This window comes from Sceloporus occidentalis, unplaced genomic scaffold (assembly GCF_023333645.1).
Source record: "Sceloporus occidentalis isolate IW3139 unplaced genomic scaffold, rSceOcc1.0.p SCAF_27, whole genome shotgun sequence".
NCBI lineage: Eukaryota > Metazoa > Chordata > Lepidosauria > Squamata > Phrynosomatidae > Sceloporus > Sceloporus occidentalis.
The window spans coordinates 1,765,511-1,789,803 of record NW_028317007.1 but is presented as its reverse complement, the minus strand read 5'-3'; the positions used below and the strand labels follow the sequence as shown (position 1 = coordinate 1,789,803).

Here is a 24,293-nt window from a genome sequence, read left to right as displayed (position 1 = left end):
GCTGTAGTGCTCCATACCTCCGAAAGACAAATCTACGTGAAGAAGAAAGACCAAAAAACATTAATGCTAGGAATAGTATGTCAGTCAGCTAACCTCCACATCAATTTTGGCCAGGTTAGATGAATCCCAATGAATAGGCTAATTGGAAATGGTGGCAGTCATGGGGGACAGTATTTATAACAAGAACAATAAGGATTTCTGTCTTTAAGCACTCAATTAATAATTAAAAACAGTGATACCTGCCCTCTAAGTTTTCAGTACCCCTATTATTTTAACAGAGAAATGCAGGCATGCAAGATCGATGTAGCAATAAAACACATGTGAAGGCTGAGACATAAGCATTATATACAGAGATAACAGTATTCACTGTCTTTGAGGCACAACATTATAAACACAGTGCAAATACTGAATGGTATGGCAATCAGTCTGCCTTGTCTTAAATGTTGCATTCCTTTAACACAAAGTGATCAGTGAAAATAAGATGTCCTCACCATAACAGTCAGTTCCGCGCTCTTGGTGGTTGATAAAATTGTTGGGTTGGCCTAGTAGACCTCCTTGGTTGACCATCACCTCCTCTACGAAAATCAAGTGAATCTCCATACTCTCCTTCTTCTTCCTGTATCAAAAAAATTTACACAATTACGCATAGTACCCAAATAAAAGTTTTCTTAAGCACGCAAAATTCTTAGCTGAACCTTAAAAATGCATTATATATATATATATATATATATATATATATTCAATATTGCACAAGAGTACTGGGGATTTAAAGTTTTTAATAACTTGTGAGCTAAAGTGTTATTGAACAAAATATCATCCTAAAATTGGGAAAACAAAATGATAGCCCAAACAAGTTTCTAGTTGTTGATCTCACCTGCGAATTCCCTTTGTCTATTTACAGAGTAGATTGTTCTGCCTATCAAAGTAAGGCAGGAACAAATACACTTCCTCCCGAGTGTAATTAAAAAGACACTCTTTTTAATTGCAACCAAAACCTTTTATTGGAAGGGACCAAAATGTGCCATGAAGGAAACTCCCCAGGTAAGAAGTCCGTTTCCTTGCCATTCCTCTTGAGACAGAGAAAGGTAGCAAGAAAAAAGGGGAAATGATAAAATCGTTTGAAGAACACTCCTGCCATCCGGCAGGATGTGGGCCAGGGCCGAAGGGACAGGAAAGTGGACTCAAGCCAGGAGCTTGATGCAAAGGACAGAGAAAATAAGTCGCCTTAGGTCCTGGAGGATGGAATCCCGGGGCACCCGGGGAAAAAGGCTCTGACAAATCAAGGATCATTCCTAGAAACCGGCTTTTTCTGCAGAGAAAGATGTGATTTATTTGTCTCCGGCAACAGTTGACATCAGCTTCATTAATATCGTCTCCATCCGGAAGAAAAAAGGGAAAAATGCTTTACGATGGATTTGCTAAAGATGCCGGGCCGAACCACAATACTAGCAGCAACAGAGACCATGAACCTAGATTTCCCCCAGTTGTAGCACAACAAGGGAAGCCTGCTGCTAAATGCCATCGGACTCTTCCATGTGGCTGAAGGCCTTAAGTTACAGAGAGGATCGTGGGGAGATACTGTAGAATAGCCCTCAAGGACCCAAAATGTGTCCGCAAACACCCATGATCCCAAACAGCATGCAATGGGTGACAATAAGAAAAAACGACGCTAAGAGCCCTAAAATAATAATAATAATAATAAGGAGAAGAAGATAGCAGCACAGTAGCAACAGCAGCAGCAGATGAGTAGAACAGTAAACGCACTTGGGAGGAAGGGGAGGTTTACTGTTTTATTTGTCCTGCCCTATCTTCTCTGTGCAACTAGGAATGGCAAGAAAATGCTCTTTTTAGTTTTTAAACTCTTCACATAAGCGGGGATTATATGATCTATTATTAAAAGAAAAAAATCGATATCTGCTTTATCCAAGAGACCCATTGGAATAAAACATCAGTTAAATTTTGGAAATATAAAAAATATGCGCATCGATTTATTTCTTCCTTAGATACAGCAAAAAAAAGGTGTTGCTATTTTAGTGGGAGACGGGATAAAATTTGAATATCTTCATCATGAAGAAGATCATGAAGGCAGATATCTGATCGTTATTGGAAAACTTGACAATGTAATATATACTTTGGTGAATCTATATTTACCAAACACTTTACCAGTTAAATACTTATGGAAAGTCTGGCTTAAAATACAGAGACTTCAAAAGGGATATCTGATCATAGGGGGAGATATGAATTGCGTCCAAAATTATAGATTGGATAAAAGTATAAAGTCCGGAACTACATTAGATCCTAGAATAAAATCGTCTGTCGCTCTCTCAAGATTTCTGCATGAGAATGATTTATATGATCCCTGGAGAGTACAAAATGCAAATGAGAAAGACTATACATTCTATTCTGCAGTACATAATTCGTACTCAAGAATAGACTCATTCTGAACAGATGGTAAAACTTAAAAAATATGCAAGACTTCCCATATTGGTAACATAGTCTGGTCAGATCACGCACCAATCTTCCTTTCTATCCGTAACGATCAAAACAATAAGTCCAGAACAAAATGGAGGCTGAACAAATCCTTGCCGAGTTCAAAAGAATTAAATAAACTTGCTCAAAATTTTTTGAGTGAAAATGATACTAAGGATGTGCCAGATGCTATATTATGGTGTGCTATGAAAGCCACTTTACGAGGCTATTTGATTAAACCTTGCAGACCTCTACATAAAGCTTGCACAATTAGAAAAAATAAACCAAATAAATCCAATAACTACTATAACAGATCAAATAAAAGAACTAAACAACAGAGCCCTAATTATACTTAAACAAAAGTGGTATGATAGAAATAATAGGGTAGGAACTAACTTAACTAATAGACTAAAACAAAAAAAATAAAGCCTTTTTATCACCCTATGACATTAGTGAGGCTTTTAAGGGCTATTATAGCTCACTTTATAATCTTCCAGAATCAACTAAAACTAAACCCGAAATGAAATAATTTTTAGCTAGTTTAAATCTCCCAAAAATATCTAAGGAAGCACTAACTCGGTTAAATAAACCAGTAAATTTAATGGAAATTAAAGACACTATCCGAAATGTAAAAAAAGCAAAGGCCCCAGGCCCGGATGGATATTCAGCCATATTTTATCAGACATTGGAGCAGACGATTTCCCCTTTACTCCTGAGAATATTTTCGGAGATGAATCAGAAAAATAAATTTCCGTTAGAGATGCTTCAAGCCACAATATCACCTATACAAAAGCCCGGGAAAGACCCTATTAGTGTGAAAAATTATAGGCCAATCTCACTGATCAACTTAGATATAAAAATCTTCTCTAAAATACTTGCTGAAAGATTAAAGGAGTTACCTGATCTTATCCATCCGGACCAAGCAGGCTTTATTGCAGGTAGAAACGGAGAAGACAACACCCGAAAAATTTTCAATCTTACCTATGAGGTACGTTATAGATCTACCCCAACAATATTCTTGGCCCTAGATACCGAGAAGGCTTTTGACCGGGTTAGTGGGTCATTTGTAGAAGAATCCTTTCGGTATAGTGGGTTCCTTTTTTAACAACACAAAGGCTTTATATAATTCTCCCCAAGCTAAAGTATCTGGAAGATACCTGGATTCTAATTATTTCGATATAAAAAACGGAACTCGACAAGGATGTCCGTTAGCACCATTATTGTATATATTAACAATAGAACCATTTGCCGCAATGGTGCGTATGTCAAATAAGATTGAGGGAATAAACGTAAACTCTCAGAATTAGAAAGTTGCACTATACGCAGATGATGTTCTTTTAACCCTTACATCCCCACATACTTCAATTCCTGCTTTGCTTAAAATTATTAGGGAATATGGTTCCTATTCAAATTATAAGATTAATATATCTAAAACACAAATAACTGTCAATCTCGAAGTGGACCAATTAAAGTGCCTAAAAGACAATTTAGCCTTTGATTGGGGGAAAAATTACATAGATTATCTTGCCATCAAACTTATGACAGATTTTGACAGAACTATAAATGTTAATTATGTAAATTTAGCGAATGACTTATAAGAACAATTTACAGAGTGGGCTAAAATAGAGCTATCATGGATGGGGAGAATAAATGTGCTGAAAGCCTATGTGCTACCAAAATTAATTTACTTATTTAGAACAATCCCCTTACAGATTCAAATTTCTACTATACGTAGATTCGATAAAATATTCTTAGAATTTGTATGGTACAACAAGAAATCTAGAATTTCGTTAGACACTGAAAAGAAAGATGATTTATGATGGACTAAATTATCCAAATCTGTTAGAAATATACGAATCGTGTATGTTTTCCCACTTTTATGCTTGGAAAACAAAAAAAGACAAAAACTTAGGATGGTACAACTATGAGAAGTGGTCTTGTAATAATATAGAACCCCTGATGTTATACTGGGTATCTCCGGAAAACTAAAAAACTTAAATATTGCAAATCCTATTGTGACAGGGATCTTCTATAGAAATATCTTCTAAAATTAAAAGAAAATTTACAGCAGACATTTCAATCTCTTCCTCTAATCCTACAGCTAGAAATCAGCGATATAAATTTAAAATCTTGGTTGGATGCGGGAATAAAAAAAGAAAACAGACATTAAGGTTTCAGAACATTTAATGGTATTTGAAGATCTTCAACTTAAATATGGGTTGACGAGCAAAGAAAAGTTCACGTATTTGAGGCTAAAGAGTTATTTGAATTCAAAACAAGTTGTTCCACCCATAGTAACGGACAGACTATTAGAAGCAAACTATAAAACCAAACTGCTCTCAAAAATTATAAATATGCTAGATAAAGAAAAAATGTTAGACAAGTCTAGTACTATAGTAAAATGGGAATCTGATTTAGGAAAGATCATAGATCAACAAATTTGGTTTACCGCTAGGTCTTCCACAAGAAAAGCAATACACTGTATTAATCTCCAGGAATTATATTTTAAATTCCTTCTAAGCTTCATAAAATGTATGAAACCACATCCGACCGATGTTGGAGATGCTTTAAATCGAAAGGAACTTTGATACACATTTGGTGGGACTGTGGGAAACTTGGGACACTCAAACAAAAAACAGAAAACCTACTAAAAGAGATCAGAAGTTGTTCTCTCTCCACTAACATTTCTCTTCCATTTAAAATTTCCCTATAAATTAAAAATCCAAAGAGATCTAAGTATCAACATTTTACTGGCAGTTAAGATATATATAGCTAGGGATTGGAAACAAAATATTTTGAATTAGAATAATATCATTACACAAATAAATTATCAGTGTAAAATGGAGAAATATTTCTTCATGATGCCAAAAAATTTCACACTATGATAAAATATGGGCTCCATGGATATCTTTACAAACAAACCAAATTAGATGTGGAGAGTGACTACAAGTCCTAGCTTATCATCCTCACACCAACGATCCCCTCGTTCTAATTAACATCATTTCATGTGTCGACTCCTTTTAGGTGAGACATATTGATAGGAGGGATTAATTGCAATCATGACGTGATCAAGAAATATGTTGTATGAATGATGAATGAATGTAGACGGTTTCACAATAGGAACAACAATTCAGATTTGAATATAATGTAAATTTGATGTAATCAATATATGCTGGTGATATCCCTGTTGTGATCTGCAACTAAATTTGTTAATAAAATATTTTTTTTTTAAAAGAATTGTTTTTGCCATTTTCAATCTGCAGTTATGGAATGGGCGCAATGGATTGAGCACATTTCACACATGGACAAGTCAAAACTTGGTTAACCAGTTGCTGAACTACACCTTCAATGGTGTACATCCAAAAGTGATAATCATTTATTGACTAGCCCTGAGTAATATGGATTAATGTTTTTAGTGTTAGTGTTCCTTCGGTCAACGGTGCTTGAGCCCATTTGAAACGTCTAAGGTATTTGACAAATGTTTAGCTAATGGCATCAGGTACAATCCAACTGCTATTAACAGTACTGGTAGGATATAAACCGGGCATTGTGGACACTTAAAAAAATCTTATTTTAAAGTGTTTGAAAAATGTTCCATAAAGAAAAAAAACATTGTTGCTTCTATTTAACACCAACTGGACATTCAAGCACCCATGTTTTAACTATCTTCTCACATGAGCCAAGGTGTATCAATCGGTATGTTGATCTTAATGATTAAAGACTAATTGGCGCTTGTAACAAGTACATAGGACATTCTGAAGTTTGATATGTATATCCAGCAGACATTACCCCCCTCCTCTGGGCTTAGTAAGTGGTTTGCGTTGGGGAGTTAAAGTGTGGAAGCTTAGAGCAGGTAGTGCAAGCTGTGATAGAGATGATGATGGACAGGCTGGATGTAGCAGAGCTTAAACAATTAAATATATCGGGAGGCTCCAGAGGAAATTCAGATACTTCCCAGTTATGTAGGCACTCCTTGTTGCCACTTGCTTCACTGGCCTGTGACCCAGATTAGCCTTTCCGCAGCCTTGGATTTATTCTAACTCAAATGCCAAGACGATTCTCACTTTGATTTAAGTTCTACCTCTAGAGATCTAATCCTTTTGTGCAAGCAACAGTAATATAATACAGACCTTTACATCTTAGGCTACGTGTGAATCGGTATAATATTGGTTTGTAACTTTACCAGAAAGACCCATAGAAAAATGTCTGTCCTTGATTATGAAACACTTTGTTGTATACAGTAATGTATATAAACTTCCTTAATCTGCCGACCTGGGGCTGCCATTGATGTCAGACACGTCATTGAGCAAGGAAAGACATCCAAACACCATGCTGAGACAGTTTGTGCCAATTACTCTGCTTGAACAACTTTACTCCATAACCTTTTATCAGTCAGAATGTCAGGGTGGGTGATTGAAAGGGAACGGTATATTTCTGACACAGGCAGTTCGACAAGGAGTAGAATAGGCCAATAGAACAGTTAAAAGCACATACTAATGACTAATGTGGAAATCAAAAATTGTTTATAAAAATATTTTACTAATGATAAATTGCCCCCCTGCCCAGGCCGCCCCTGTGGCGGGGTAAGCAATATATGGCCATATAGTGTGACGGAATCCCCAATTTTTATACCTTAGATGGGTGTTTTTTTAATGGTTTTCGCTGGGTATGCGCTGAATTCTTGCTTTGTTTCAGTAGTAGGATAAGTCACATATTTTCAGTCTTTTGAAGGAGACTCTGCACCGCTTCTGCAGGTTCTGCTTCCGTGGTATGGGAGGGATCCTGAATGGGAAGTGTTTAGCTGCAAATCTAGCATTTTCTGGAGATGCACTACTCACTTCATTATGGAATAATATTTCAGAAAAGATTTGCAGCTGGAAGATCAAGAAATCTGTATTTCTTCCCATGGTTGGACAGTTTTTACATTACAACTGCATTATGTGTTGCTATTTACACCATATAGATATATTATGCAACTTTTTATACCACGGTTTACCATTATTAGGTAGGGCTGAAACAGTGGTCAGAAAGATCTACTCTGCCCATGCATTCATTGTTATCTATTACACAGATTGCTTTTTGATTTCAGATTTGCCACAGACAGACAATGGCACAGTGGTATCATTTTGTATGTATGCATGTTGGTTAAAAAATTATATATCCTTTTTCCTGGGTACATTTTACTGCCAACAGTTTTTCTTGACATAAAGTGCACGTTTCTTCCGTTTTTGTGATTGCAGTGGGCAGCTTTTGGGCAGAAACCTGGTTCTTCCGAATTGTTCAAAGGCCAGAAGGAGGCACCCAGCAACATCAATAACAGAGGCATAATGGCACACTGTTGAGTGTGCTGAAGACTTTTACCTAAGAGGTTCCCAGTTGTCCCTGCGTCTTCAAGCCATAAAATTGCATGGGGCATGGTACATCCTAGAGTTCTCAATGGATTAATGTGATAGCAAGAATTAAAAACATTTATTTTATAAACTGAGCTATTGAAAAAAAGTTTGCAAGAGCTCAAATGGTTCTTTTCTTAAGAGGAAATCCATAGTGGGTAAGGGAAGTAGAAACATTCATTTGATTACACAACAAAGCTAGCAGGCTTAAATCCCTCTCCTTATAAAACACAGATGTGAAAAATGGAGTAGGTGACTTTTTTGGATGATACCCCCTGAGTACATGATTACAGATGGCAACTTTATAGTAGATAATAACACAAATTATAGAACTTGAGTCACACAAAAGGTTAACATAGGTCAGCCCTATACACATAAATGTCTGCAAAGTATTACTATGATATTACTATTCCTTGCCTGCTTTTACATTAATAATAGAGTTTAGCCTTCACACCAAGCATTTCAATGATGTTTTATTTTGTACTTCAAAAGCCATTTATTATGCCTCCCACATATGACAATTACCTTAAGGACCAACTGATATATGTATCACTGTACAGTTTGTGGAAGTTATTGATCAACAGCATTCATGTACCAACAATAAGGGGTTTGTGAAATCGCACATAATCCCAAGGAATTAGAGCATGCTTTATAACAAAAGATCTGTACGTATCATTTGTTCCTCTAAATTCTTTTAGACGCAATTAAGGGCTCCATCCAGGATATATACAAAATGTACTTTATCATTAGTTTGACAGTTAGACTAAAATAAATGTAAAGCCTCCAGTACAATAATTATCAGGTACATATGTATTGTACTATGGATAACGTGCATTTTTTTTTTTTTAATTATTTTTTTTTTTAAGAGTTCTTATAAAAATAGGCTTTAAATTTAAAATGAAAGTATATCATTTTCTAATTGACAATTTTAAACTTTGTCCAAAAAAGGCACACATTAAGACTTGGGAGGCATGTTTTAAAGGTGGCCTTACACATTTGAAGTCATTGAATGGAAAGATAATCTTTTTTAAGAGGAAGCACATTTTTAAAATAAACTTCCATCAGAGAATCCAATAACTTATCTCCCATTGGAACTTTTGGCAAACAATGCATATTTACGGAGATCCGTAATTTTCTGTAGCTGTCCAACTGACAGTTGATGGGTTACGAAATCAGTCAGACAAGACAGGGAAAATCTCCTCTCAATGTTACTGTAGTAAGGATCACTCACTGTGGCTCACAATTGGAAGAGGGGTTCTAGTGACAATGCCCTCAAAACGTTTCCTGTAGCAAGTGAGTCGACAACTAGATCATGTCATCAAGCACCCAGCATCAGCATCTTAAGTAAAACCTGTAATCTTGGTTTGCGTTGGCATTTAAAGTGACTAGCTTTACATACATAAAGTTTAGTGTCACTTGCCCGGTGAAGTGCCTAGAGATGAGCACCAGTTGCCATTAAAAAGTTTTCTTGTTTTCTTATGAAATGGACATAATGGACCTTTTAAGAATATGTAATTAGAGAATGCAATGTTTATTACCTATTGAAACAATACGTCACTAACGTTAATCAAAGCAGTAAAAATACAAAACAAGGTCTAACCATAGGGCATGCTACATACAGAATTTAGAATTTCAAATCTGTTAAATCAAAGTATTGACTAGTCTCCTTAAATTGTTAGTACAAATGAAATGAAAAACAAAAATAAATTTACTGCCTGCAATGCCAATGTCTGGTAAGGAGAACTGCTGCTACAAACTGGCAGTTAATTAGTAAATTAGGGCAAATTGATTTTTCTGTTTTCTGTTTACAGTTCCACGATTACAGCATAGTACAAATGAATATTGATTGGTACAGCCAATGTGTGTTAAAGTAAATTAATTAAAACATAAAGAAAAGTACTATTTAGACAAAAGAATTAACATTGCTTATTATTGTTTCTTTTTTATTTCGTGATCGTATATATTTTTCCATTTGAAGGTCATAAGTTCGTAGACAGAATTATCTCAGTTTTCACACCCACTTAAAATATCTATCACCATACAACGTATATAAAAATATTGCAAACAGACTTATAGAATAAATCTGTGGTCATTAGTGGTTATACCCTAGATAGGGTAAAAGTTTAACCTTTTATCATTCAAGCTACAGTTTATGTATAATCTATAGCAGATGTGGCTCAGACATAAAACATTGACTCTAGGTTCTAAGCAGGACCCCGGATCCCTACATTATTTTGTTATATGTATTTCTAGGGTTTTAAAAGGTGGCCTTATTGTCCTGAAAAAAATGTACAATTTGTGTGGGTACACCAAACATAGAAAAAGAATAACAAATATTTAGTAAAATGTCAAGAAGCTCCAGTTCTTAGAGTAGGAAAAACATTGGTCATGAAGATGTTAAACTAGCTATGCAGACAAAGAATGCTTCAGTCATTTTTAGATTAGCACGTATTACCCTGAATGACATTTGAAACTTTTGACCACTTACCCATGCTTCTGCTTGGATAGGCCGGATGTTGTCTAGCAGCACCTCCTCATAGTTTCCATAATCACTAAATTTAACAACTGCTGTTGTTCCAGAAGAATGGAGGGCCTCAACCTCAGCTCGATAAAACTGCGAACAAAGGTAATAGTTACGCATATTTTAAAGAAGTAATTCACATCCGACTAATTAAAAAGTTTACACTGTAATTAACTCCATTAAGAGAAAAACCATAAGAATAAGAAAAAAGTAGTGTTCCATCTACACTTTTATAAGTGCACACATCATTAAAAACATCATCCCTAATACTGATGAAAGGCCAATTCTCTAACAGAAATAAGTCTTAAATCAACTAATATTTTGCTTCGTTCAAAGCTTCTGCTGGGAACAATTGTCATGTGACACAGCCAGACACCGATAGGTAGTTGCCATAAACACTTTTTGTTGTTGTTGTTGTGAAAATGTATGCATTATTTTTATGTGATTAATTAAACCTTTACAAAAAAAAAATAATTTGTTTAGCAAATAAAGCACAATTCATGTTTTATCTAAGTGGAACAGCGGCTTTCAGAGAATAAGAAGAGAAACAAAAACATGCTTTTTCAAAGGAAACGGGAACCCACACATGCATTATTTCACCAAAGCTTGTTAACAACCTTCCTTTTGACATACAGGGAAACATTTAACTATATACCATGTATATTCAAATAATTATCTAAGTTTTAAATTTGGCACACTATTTACAGTCATCTTACCTTGTTGTCTTCCCAGTACAGTGCCAGGCACTCATCCCCTGGCCTCCAGCTAAATGCGGGATAAACAGGCTCAGCATTTTTTTCTGGTTTTATAGGACCAGACCGCTTTTTAGAATTGTTGTAAGAAAATGTCTTGCTTCTGTCATCATGTGTTGAAGTAACACTTGATCCCGCTGGTTTTATGGGTCCAGTTCTCCTCCCTTTCTGCTCAGTCACTCCATTTGGTAAGTCTTTAGCACCATCTTTTATCGAAGTATCATAATTGGACGACTCAACATTGATATTTTTCTCATTTGGTATACTGGTGTATATGTCGTTACCTGTTCGTGGTCTCCTGTCAATATAAAACTCAGAATTAAGTCTTTGGTCTTCTCTTTTGCCACGTTTTTGATGAATAGTCTCTGTATTGTTGTGTGGATTGCTGGTGCCCTCTTTCACATCTGTTGGATTACCACCTTTAACTGGCTTTCCTTGCATAGTATAATCTCTTTTTTTATAAAAAACATCATTTTGGTAACTAGAGGAAGGGTGTGAAAAATCTTTCAGGCGATCAGTTCTTTGAAATCCTCTATCACATCTATTTCTTTCTTCTACCCACTCTTCTGGTATTGAATTACTTTGTTTCTCAGGACATCGACTTCGTGGTGGTCCATTAGCCTCGTATTGCCTGGAAGCTTGAATCTCTTTCTGAAATCGAGGGGGTTTCTCATTCCTCTGAGCTCTTGAATCATTACGGTTAAATGGTCGTGACTGACTGTAATCCTTCACTCCATTCTGCTCTAGATTGAGAATTCTTTGTTGTCCATGGTTCTGGGGTTGACTTTGAGGTTTGTTATCTGAAATACAAGAACAAAGTGAGGCTTCAAAGAGGCAGAATTATTGTTTTATTTTACCTATGTTTCAATAAATCTTTCCTACAATCATAAAATAGCAAGAGATGCTCAACACTGTTTTAACTATAACACAAAAGTCTTAAAAGTAAGTAAAACAAGACATGTACACATGATCAAACAGTTACAACAGAATAAAAGTGCTTTAAAATACCTTTGAACAGGACAAAAGGGAATATTTTAGTCAATATATATTGAGTTGCTTTAATTAAGCACTTCATTAAGCAGTCTTATTTCCTGTAAAGTGCCAATGAGACGGTCAACTGTACATTTTCAATCATAATAATCACGTGCACTTTTCATGATGTGAATGATTGCAAAAACTGTACACAAATTACCCATTACAATATATATGATATTATATAATCATTTTAACTAAACATTTAAGCCCAATAAAATATTTAGTTTTAATTTATTTGTAACTGACCATTTTCAGTATTTCCAATGACAGAAAAAAGTCTAGAAAAGACGCAAAACCTTGAGAACAATGAAAATCAAACACACATGTTGGGAAACTATATTTTTACAGTTTTTTTTTAGTTTATACAGGTTTGTTTTTGCATTTTTGCAAGTGAAATACACTTGCTCTGATAAATCTCACTATGTGTTTAGCTGTAATTACCTTCTCTCTCATTTACTATACCCACACAAATTACATATTTTTTCAGGACATGAAGGGCTTTCTTTGAAACCATAATTTTTAATCACATCACAATTGATTATGCAAAAAAACATATTTTCGGCCTTTTATTTGAAAAAAAAAAATACACGAGTTTAGAAATACCCATTTATTTTGCAAGTTTTCGAATCCATCTTCAGGCAGTCAAGCCTGATCATTTAATGTATAATAGGCACACGTGTACTTCAAATTATTATACTCATTTACACAGAGATGACTTAAGAAATCTAATAAAATTTAAATTTATGTAAAAATTCAAGCTATCAATTTTGCATTTAGAGTCACTAAATCATGTTAACTATTAAATGTGGCCTATTTGGAGGAGTGTGCTCTTGTTATTTTACAAAGGTAAACAACAATAAAAAATACATACACCAAGAAGAACAGCAATCACGACGGCATGTCACAGAACCTGCATGGAAGAGGACACCTCAAAGGACGAGTAGCGATAAGGACCGCAACAGTATTATAGGCAAGATTTCTCTGCAACACAGCGCTCTTGAAGTATATTAATTCTTTACTTTTAAAACCAAAAGTCTTCAAAACAGGGATGTTTACGTTGTGTTCCTAATAATTCTGCTCTAATAATGTCAGCATTACTCTCGGGTTATACAAAGATTTGAATATGATTTGAGTTACTTACAGAACAAATACAAAAAGAAACATGTTTAGGCACTGGTTAAACTCTACACGGCAAATATTTTAGGGTATAATATAATCTACAAGACATCATATAATGAATGTACAGGGATGTTCAAAGGAAAATAGAACGCTGCATGAAGTAGTCTTTCTGTGGAGTACTGCTGCCAAGGACATTACCCCACAAGGTTTTTTACAACATAGCAGAATGGACCTTGCAGGTAATTGGATAGCAGATGAAGGCAAGTTAATTGGATTTCATAGAATCAGTTTGTCGCGCCTTTAGCACGGTCTCACTTGTTTCCGCTCATCAGCCGCACATTATTTTTCTTGACTTCTGTTATTTCGACTGTGTCCTATATCGATCTAAACATTTACATGTAAGGTTTATTGAAAATCGAGTCAATATTTAGAAGAACACGATGACAGTTCTAGCACCGCTAATTCGAGTTTCCAAATTTTATCAGCAAATAACAAGTGTCAAGACCTGTTAGAAAAAGAACAGTGTGCCTTGATGCTGAAGATGACTAACACAAAGCTGTTACATAAACAAAAAGTTCAAAATACTTAGAGTAATAGGATAAATGCATTAAGAATTATGGCCTTAATAAACTCCATTAACGTTCATTAAAAAAGAAACTCTCCTGTACCTAAATCACGCAATTGGCTTATGGCACTAACTAATATGATGGGGCTACAAGAATCAATACTAAAGAAAACAAACTTTACTCTGTCTCAAATAAGTCTGTGTAACTAGCCAAAACAAGAAAATACCAGTAAGAAAAAAAAAAGTCTAAGGCTAATAAAATCCAAAGTTAGTGTCTGTAATGCCCCATTGGTACCAAAGTCTTGGTAAGTGCTCAGAAGTACTTCAGATGAATTATAAATCCTTCACCTTGAGCCCTTACGACCCTTTAAACTTCTCAATCATCTAGATAACCCGTACAAGGGGTGTGTGTGTATTTTTCAAGATGAGGGATGTCTAATATGTGCTTGAAAATGTCTGATCAATTTAGAAACCAAGAGTAAGAGAAAAAATATTACCCTGTAGAAAACATGGCCCCAGCACACAAAGCAGCAGTGGGGCTGTGACCAGTATCCCCCGTTTGATTCCCCCAGAAAGACTTCTGGTCTAATGAAGTATTTTGAAATAAAAAAATATCCTTATTTTTTTACTTGGGCGTATTAAGTAGAAATACTTTTGATTCACATTCCGATCAATTTAATATAAAACCCACAAGCAGTATGTTTATATGCGCTTTTGAGTCTAGTAAGTGGAACAGAAAATAATAAATTCACTAACTGATCCAAGACTAGGAAAGAAAAAAATGGATAAAAGCAAAGTTAGTATTTTTAAAAGTGTTTTGAGGTTTCTTATCCAAGATTCTCAGCCGTTGCAAGCCACAAATATTTTATTTTGGCATACATTGTTATAGCTTTTGGAGGGAAAAAAATATTTTTTTTCTTGAAAATGTTTACTATAACATTTTGCTGAACAGACTACTGTATGGAGTTTTTTTTATTATTATTTATTTATTTTTTAACGGAAAATAAATTGATGCTTTAAAACAAAGTGAATGTCTGAAGTTAAATATATTCCCTAGTATGAAAACACCTGAAGCTAATGTTCTCAAAAATATTTGCTTCCCTTCACAGAAACTGAATTCTCTAAATGAGAACTGCTGATAAAATGAAGTTGGGGGACGTGAAACAAAATAAATAATCGTGTCCTAAAGTATTCAGAAAGCCAAACAGTTGCTAAAGTAAAATTGCCTCAAATTTTTTGTGGCAATCACAGCCATTATCACAGAAGCCCCTTTTGCATAAAATTGTTCTATAATTGGCACATCCTGACAAGCAGAAAACAATTGCCAGAAAACACATTATTATTACTGTAATTGCGTTGGTCTTCGACATTCTCAGAATGAAAAAGTTTTGCATTTACCAACATGAAATGTTAACAAAACTATCAATATTTAACCAAAAGGTAAAATATTTTTTGTGTGAAATGGCAAGACATAGCTTTATGTCGAATGTAATGTCCAAATTTAATCCATAAGTTCTTCATTATGAAAATGATTTCTATGAAATCTCCCCTCTCTCATCTTTCCTCCAAGCCTTAGTCTCTCCTGATAATGTTTATCTTGCAAATCATTCACCGGTTTAGTAGCCTTTATCTTAAGTCTTTGGCACTATATGAATAAAAGATAACATTGTTGCAGCATTTAAACAATTCATATATTAAAGGGGAATGACAAAGCTAGAAGATAGACAAACGGTACATAAGGTAAAGAGGGCCCTGCTCGCAATATCCTTCTGGAGATGAAGTCTTCAGAAACGTACACAATACTCTAGGTGATGCATTTGCCCCTTTCCCTATCCCAATCCTCGTGCCTTGCAGGAGATGTGTTTGACCACGAATTAGGAGGGCAGGTGTGTTTTATTAACATTTTTTTCTAAAGAATGAATATTAAAATACTCAAAGTAATTTAAAATACATTTTTCACTGGAGCTGTCAGGGAAAATAAACTGTCTTTAAAACAATATAATTGTGAATATATACAATACAGCGCTATATAAAACACTAAATGACACGTTTATAATGCAAAGGCAAAAGAGTATGTAACAATTCCCTGTATTTCAAGGTCACCTACAAGAGGAAGCCACATAGGGAATCAATGATGTAAGAATGTTTTTGTCACTCAAACAAAATTGCGAACTTAGCATTACTTTACATAACGGTTTTGAAAATCCATCATAGCCAAGTGTTTTGGCCATCACAGACTCAAAAGGGATTGTTATATATTTATTTTCTGTTCATTACACACATTTTAAGTGCCCTAACTGCAACAGCTGCTAGGACACAATGGCCCCACATAAAAGAATAAGCAATACATGTTTACTATATGCAGTAGCAGAACCTAATGGAAACTGTCATACATACATACATGTATACATTATAAGCTATAAATGTGTTGAATTTTTGTTTAGCTTGAACCTGTAAGGCCTTGCAAAGTGTTGCAGCAGTAAACAGCTCACCTTATTGAACACTTAAATTTAAAATGAATATATCTTTCTATCCAAACATTTTGCAAGCAATTTTGTTAGCACATTTCAGTTAAAATGTTATATTTCACCTGAAGCAGAGCCTGTCAACCTACGTTAAAAATAAATGCCTTTAAAGAGGTTTAACTTTTCTTTGCTTGGTTAGATGAACAAATGCATGTATTAGACTTGTGCATTTGGATTTATATGAATTGCAAAGCCACAAAAATAAGGCCAGACCATACACGAAGTTGACGAAAACAATGCAAAAAGCTGAAATTTTTCATCTGAAATTTGCAGGCCCTTTCAGCTCACGCTCTCTTACGCTCTTTAACTATTTCACTATCTTGCCGACCGCATTTAAATCATCTTGTTCTTCGCCTTCTCTCTTTCACCTTTGTCCGCGTCACCCCAGACGTAACTTGGTGCAAACTTTCCTCCAAATGGTGGAGGCTTCCTCCCAATTGGAGGATCGGGGAGAGAAAAAAAAAAAAACAGAAAGTGCTGCCATTTTGATGAAAGTTTAGCTTAGGGCGAAATGGCGGTGCGTACTTTGATGTCCATTTTACCCTAGTCTGAATTTTTTTTTTTTTAAATCGCAACGTTTTTGGTGATGTCCTCTTCCAACGTTTTGGCGGAAGTTCACGCTAGCTTATGACTACGTAGGTCTACGGAGATAAAACATAGAAGATGAAAGATAGAGGAACAAGAAGATTTGGAAAAGGAAGTAAAAGCAGGAGCAGTTGGCAGAGAAGGTAGGGAAACCTTTAGAGACTGTGAACGAGAAACTGAACAGGGGCACTGGGAAACTACTTTCGTTCCCGAAATCTACACTGTAGATACTTTTTTGGACTCTCTACTTAAATAATATATTTTTTGGCTAAACGTATTAAAGGATGCAATTAACTATTGTAGATGTGTTATCTATTCAACCCTATAAGGCCCAAATACCCATCCCAGTGAGCTGGGGATAGGGATGATGGTGATGGTAAAATTAATTTATCGTAACAGACTTTATGGCAAGCACATCTTTCCTTAATATCCTCCCTTTCAGGTGGTTACATATTTTTTACGCTGCTACGTAGTAACAAATATGCAAACTATTTGCGTTACTATCTACAAGGCAGTTAAAATGGTGTCTGGTGTGGAACCTTCTTCACAGTGCGGCTGCCAGAAGGTATACGATGCAAACATGCAGACGTTGTTTGAATTTCATTATAGCAGTAGGAAAAAACATCAGACCTCGTTGTTAAGCGGTGCAGCGCTATAAAGACTTTCACATACGGATTGGCAAAAAAATATTCTTACATAAAATCCATCTACAGACTGTTTCATGTAGTTAGGGCTAGACAGTATACTTTAAACACCAACTGATTAAAAATCCCCCTTTTGACAAATGTGTCCGAATCATTTTTGGCCCATTTCCACATGTCTAGCATGTATTATCTATTAGTTTCAGAAACTGTAGACACTTCTTCGGTTACAAATCCATTTAAATGCCCTAAACATTTCCTTACCATAAATTAGCGCTCTCTGCTTAAATAAGACATTTATTTGGTAACCGCACTATAGGATACTATTGAATAGTAAGAATAGATAACACATCTGCCTCTGAAAAAGTCAACTACCCAGACTGCAGTAAAATGATACACCTATGCATGCTACCACTCGCAAAATACACAGATCAGCCATATTATTATGACCACTTGCATAATATTTTGCTACCAAAACAGCCCTGACCCATCGAGACATGGACTGCACTAGACCTCAGAAGGTGTGCTGTGTTATCTGGCACCAAGACGTTAGCAGCCGATCCTTTAAGTTGCAAGGTGTGGCCTCCATGGATGCATCCTCCAGGAGAATACTGCACATGTAACAAGCCACTAATGATCAAAAAGAAAATGTGATTCATCAGACTAGGCCACCTTCTTCAATTACTCTATGGTCCAGATCTTATGCTCACGTTCCCATTGTAGGCGCTGACGACAGTGGACAGAGGACAGAGATCAGCATGGGTAAAATGACTAGTCTACCCATATCTGACAGTCCCATACACAATAAACCGTGACGCATTGTATGTTCTGACACGTTTCTATCGGAACGGTTCACCGCTTTTCCTTTATTGGTCCTCTTTTGATAGGTACTGACCACTGCAGATTGGGAACATCCCACAAGAGTTGCCGTTTTGGACATGCTCTGACCCAGCCACCTAGCCATCACAATTTGGCCCTTGTCGCTCAGATCCTTACGCTTGCCCATTTTTCCTGCTTCTAACACATCGACTTCGGGGACAAAATGTTCACTTGCTGCCTAATATATCCCACCCACTGACAAGTGGCAAGATAACAAGGTAACAGTGTTATTCACTTAACCTGTCAATGGTCATAATGTTACGGCTGATCAGTGTAACTCATATACCCGCTAACATGAAAGTTTGTTGTATCACTTGAAAACGCTGAGCTGGGGATAGGGATGAAGGTGATGAGGGGTGTAAATTAATTTATGGTAACAGAATTTATGGGAGGCAAAGATCCCATCATGTTTCTTTTCCTAACTCTCATCCCATACCCTGTGGGACAGGTGTAGTCAAATGCTGCTACCCTTCCACACCACCCTTGTCCTATCAGATTGAATGGGAAGTGCCTCTAAAGAAGATCATTAAAATAAATCCAACCTACACGCTTTCCCCAGGTAACATAAGAACGTAACACAAACTCCTCATGTATCTGAATTGACAGTATAATTTTACTGCATAAATGAGTTGACATTCTTAAATTTGCACGTGCAAACTCATGTCAGAATTCTCATGCGAATACAAAAGAATCAGTTTGTGGATAACAAGATGTACTTCCGTGCCTCCTCTGCTGAACTATACTTACACCCCTTTTATCTTCTATTACCTGTATCTAAATCATTACATCTGATGAATCACTGGCTTTCCTACAAGCCTCTGCGTGACAAAAAATGGTTGTCACGTAAATGGACATTCTTTCCCATTGATTCTCTTTCTCTCTACTACATAGGCACGTCTACTCTTAGAGACTCACGTGATTGCTAGTAGTCATTTTAGATTACACAAAAAAATCTACCCCAATAACACACAGAGTATAAAAAAAACAGCAGGAAACAGCTCAAGGGCTACAATACAATGCCAATGAATTTTGTCAGCAAGCTGTAATGAGCTGAAAGTCGAACTGCTGGAAGTTACTGCAAAAGTGCATGCTCGAGCCCCCACCTCATACCCCCTTTAGTTGAATCAATCTCTTAATAGAAGCATTTTTATAGTGCTAGGGTGCCAAGTCACAAATTTGTTTTTTAAACACCCAGCTTATGGGTATTTCATCATCGCAGAGTTTTCTGCATAAAACCTATTGTGATTTAACACATGCTTCTATGCCTTCCAGCACGCAACCCAACATCATTCTTGTGAATGTATCTTCTTCATCAATCTGCTTCTGTCTTGAGCTCTGAAAACAAGCTCTAAACACTTCAAATATTTCCTTAAGCAATTCAAATTTCTCTAGCTTTCAGTAGGTTATACCTATTTTTACTATTACCATCTACTGGGCCAAATGGTGTCTGGTGTGGCACCTTCTTCACAGAGCAGCTGCCAGAAGGTATACAATGCAAACATGCAGACATTGTTTGGATTTCATTATAGCAGTAAGGAAACTATCAGACCTCGTTGTTAAGAGGTGGCACGCTATAAAGCCTCCCACATAACGATTGGCAAAAAAATATTCTTACATAAAACACAGCTAGAGACTGTTTAACATTTAGTTAGAGCTAGACAGTATAATTTAAACACCGACAGTGACAATTACATCCTTTGTTGATAGTATACATTGTTTTCTTAATTATGTATTGGAAAGAATACGCTTATATTTAATTTCCTTTATTGTAATACCCTTTGAAACAATCACCACAGTTTTACTGCACACAAAAAAGCAATTACCAGACTTGATGTCTGCAAAATCTGAAAACACACAAACCAATAATCAGATTCAAAATATTATTTTGAGACTTTAACAGCATATCATGTCAAATATTTATATTTTCTAGATATTCGCCTACTGTGTCCTACTAGATAAAAGAAAAAGAAGGAGGGTCAATACCATATAGTTGAGTGGGATTATAGTGCAGAGGAAAGCTTAGTAGGACTGAGTAGGTGGGGAAAATACCACTATTATGTATTCAAGAGGGACTGTCTCTGGTCTGAAACGCTTGTCACTCAAGGGCTTCGATCTCGAACAAGAAGAGTATAACGGAATTGAGTTGTTGCATAAAAAGTAAAAGCTATATACGCCTTGGAATAAGTTCAAGACTTATTAAATGAGATCTGGTTGAAGAACCAAGGTAAGTGGCTAAACCTCAGCCCAAATTATTGTGAACTGGTTCTAGTGAAAGACATCCTAGATGGGACTTCCCGCTGAGATTAACTACAGTGCATAATGTGGCACAAAAACTAATGAACTGGTGAAGTGAGCATGCAAATCATTCAAGTCTGCTCCCACACTCTCTACAGGAGCAAGACCAGAGGGGGGCACAGTAGATTGAAGCCCTCTAAAATTTGCCGACAGCATCTGTTATTTAGACCCCAACCCAGGATAAGGTAAACAGAAAAGTATCAAAAAGTACACAAGATACAAAAGTTAGGGTAGGGAAACTTAATACACCACAGGATGGGGCCTAGTAGTCTCAGCACATATCACTTAGTTATAAATAAAGATGCTGTCCCAGAAAGACATTGTCCTCAAGCAATCGGGTGCCCCTTTAGAGCAGCTCCACATGTGAGAGGGTCGTTCCATATGGCTGTTAATCTTTTCATGCCATAGGTTGGACCATAGGTTGTTATCAGGGCCAGCGCCATTGATATGAGGAAGTAGTCGGTGATGACCTGCAACTATAAGCTTCCACAATCGGCTTGAGCTATGCCTGGAGTGGAGTCCTCTTCCGGTCCGGCAACCGAAGCACAGTGGTGCAAAAAAATAAGAAAAAATGGGAGACAGAGGAAAAAAAAGAGGGGGTTCCCAGATACAGAGAATAGTTATCCTCTCTGGATGAGCGTTTGCCCCGAAGGCCTCACTCATACTTGTGAAGTCCTCTCACATCCCAGGAGAAGTGGGTGTAGATGCAAGTTCATGAGGCGAGTAGGGGTCACTAGGCCCTCTGTGTGTCAAAGAGCCCGGGGCCTGTGGTCGATTGGGAAGTCAGAGGCTCATCGTGATATGGGGATCCCCAGCTTCTGCAACAACTCTGGGTCATCAGAGGATCCCGGAGTACAATTTGAATGTCGTCATGTTGAACTATGAGACTGAACAGCAACCCCCATCGGTACCACACCCCTTTTGAATGCAGGAGCTCCGTTAGGGGGTTGAACACTATGCGTTTCTGTAGCGTGGAGGGAGGGCAATATCCGCATAGAGCTGAGGCATAATCCCCTCCAAAGTCAGTGCCCCTTTACGGATCGCCTTGAAGATTGCCTCTTTCGTGGTGTAATGATGGCATTTTAGGAGGACATCCCAGAGACTTCCCATGGGGCCCGGCCTTGGATTAAGAGCACAGTGCAGTAGTATTCCCTCCAGTTCCGCCCTCAGGGCCATCTGCTCCACTTTCAACGCTGCATGGTTTTGTTCCAAGCTCACAGTGTGGCCTTGTAGGTTGCTGCACCTCCGCGGTCAAGGCAGCTAGCCCCTCTTTGATATCCCTATTTAGGTCCTTTTGGACCAATTTCAGGTCAGCAATGTCTTTTTTAGTGCAGGGAGAGTCCAATTCAGGATATCTCATCTGGGCCCACTGGAGCTCTAGGATGCAAGAGATCCTTCTTCCGAAAGCTTGAGGCCACCACTGTCGACGAAGCCTCTCTCGGCAGATGTTTGGGCATCTCTCTCACACAGAGACAGGTAATAATAGTAAGCTTGGCCGCGTATTTTAGCTTAATTTTGGCGGGAAGGTCCGGAGCAACTCAATGTGCGGCCATCTTGGGCAAGCTCCAGGACACGCCTCATCTCTTTACATTTTCTAAATCATACAGATACAGTACTGTGAAAAACTATTAGCCCCTTCCCGACTTCTTTTTCGTTTGCATATTTGTAAAATTTAAATGTTTCAGATGATTAATTAAAATGTCAGAAAAAGATAACACAAGTAGAGACAAAATGCAGTTCGTAAATTATGATTCTATGTATAGAAGGAAAAAGCTATCTAATCCTATCTGGCCTATATGAAAAAGTAATTGCCCCCTTAGTTACTAAATTAAGCAGTTAAACAATTAAATTGATAAGTTGGTGACACACCCAAGCATGCTTACTGCCAGCCCTGTTGAAACTAAACATCAAATAAATAGATCCTGTATAGCAAAGTGAAGCAGGCTAAAAGGTCTTAAAAACCAGCACATGTTGCCACAATCTACAAAAATTAAAAATCAGATGGGAAACAAAAGAATTGACATCTATTAATCAGGAAAGAGTTAAAAAGCCATTTCCAAGGCTCTGGGACTCATGTGAACCACAGCCTACAAATTGAGATAATCAGGAACCGGTGTTAAACCTTCCTTGGAGTGGCTGACCTACCAAAACTTCTCCAAGAGAGCATCAACTTGTAAAGAACTGCAGGCCTCACTTGCTTCAGTTAAGGTCAGTGTTCATGATTCCAAAGAAGGGACAAATAGGGCAAAATGGACTCCATGGTAGAGTTGCAAGGGGAAAACCACTGGTCACCAAAAAAAGACGAAAGGGCTTGTCTCACATTTGCCTAAAAACATCTTGATGACCCCAGATACTTTTGGTATAATATTCTGTGGACTGAAAAGTCAAAAGTGGAGCTTTTTGGAATACATGGCTCCTGCTACATCTGCATAAACCTAACACTTCACTCCAAAATAAAACAATCAAACATGGTGGTAGAAGTGTGATGGTCTGGGGCTGCTTTAGGACCCAGGCGACTTGCTATAGATGGAAACATGAATTCTGCTTTCTACCAGAAAATTCTGAAGGAGAATGTCAGGACATTAGTTCATGACCTAAAGCTCTAACCCAGTTTGGTCATGCAGCAGGACAATGATCTGAAGAACAGAAGCAAGCCCACCTCTGAATGGCTCAAACAAAACAAAATAAAGGTTTCAAAGTATCCTGTTCAAAGTCCTGACTTGAATCTGATTGAGATGCTGTGGCTTGACCTTAAAAAGGTGATTAATGCTCCTGAACACTCCAGTGTGGCTGAATTGAAACAATTCTGCCGCCAAGAAGAGTGGACCAAAATTCCTTCACAGCAATGTTAAAGACTCATTGTCAGTTATCACAAATGTCTGATTACAGTTGTTGCCGCCAAGGGTGGCACAACCGGTTATTAGATTTAGGGGGCAATTACTTCTTCACATGGTGATATAGATTTTAATTATCTTTTTACCTTCAGTAAAATAAATTATCATTTAACCCCTTAATGACAAAGCCCGTATATGTACGGGCTCAAAATGCATTGTTTTCAATGGGTTTAGGGACCGCCCATTGTCCTTAAGGTGTTAAAAGCTGTATTTTTTTTATTTTTTATTTACTCACATAAGTTGGATGATCTGAAACATTTAAATGTGTCAAATAAGCAAAAAAAATCTGTAATGGACAAATAAATTTTCACAGCACTGTATGTATACATACATGTATACACACACACATTCTTATTTGTTTTTTTTCTAGGACGTAGGTGTAAATAATGAGGTTTTTTGAACAAGCCAATGTATCCAAGTGAGGTTAGACAAGGACAGGAATTTGTGAGAGGTCATTATTGTACATCTAACATCTCTCTCTCTCTCTCTTCTAAGCTAAAAATAGATTGAATGCAGTTTACAAGGGTCATATAACCCGACTAAGAAAATTATTAAATTGCATAAACCAAAATGAAATTAAAACCAAGTCACGCAGGGTTACCAGAGTGTTCATGGCAACAACA

General features: G+C 36.8%; 1 protein-coding gene across 1 annotated transcript in view; it reads right to left on the bottom strand.

Annotated features, from left to right (window-relative positions):
* Nucleotides 1-499: 499 nt before the first annotated feature.
* Nucleotides 500-24,293, bottom strand: part of LOC149299855 (tudor domain-containing protein 3-like) — a 67,969-nt gene continuing 44,175 nt past the window's right edge. Inside the window, exons 10-12 of the mRNA XM_089485933.1 lie at nucleotides 11,097-11,932; nucleotides 10,348-10,473; nucleotides 500-616 (exon numbers count right to left, since the gene is read on the bottom strand). Coding sequence (XP_089342059.1) covers nucleotides 500-616; nucleotides 10,348-10,473; nucleotides 11,097-11,932 — 1,079 coding nt within the window. The remainder of the gene's footprint in view (nucleotides 617-10,347; nucleotides 10,474-11,096; nucleotides 11,933-24,293) is intronic.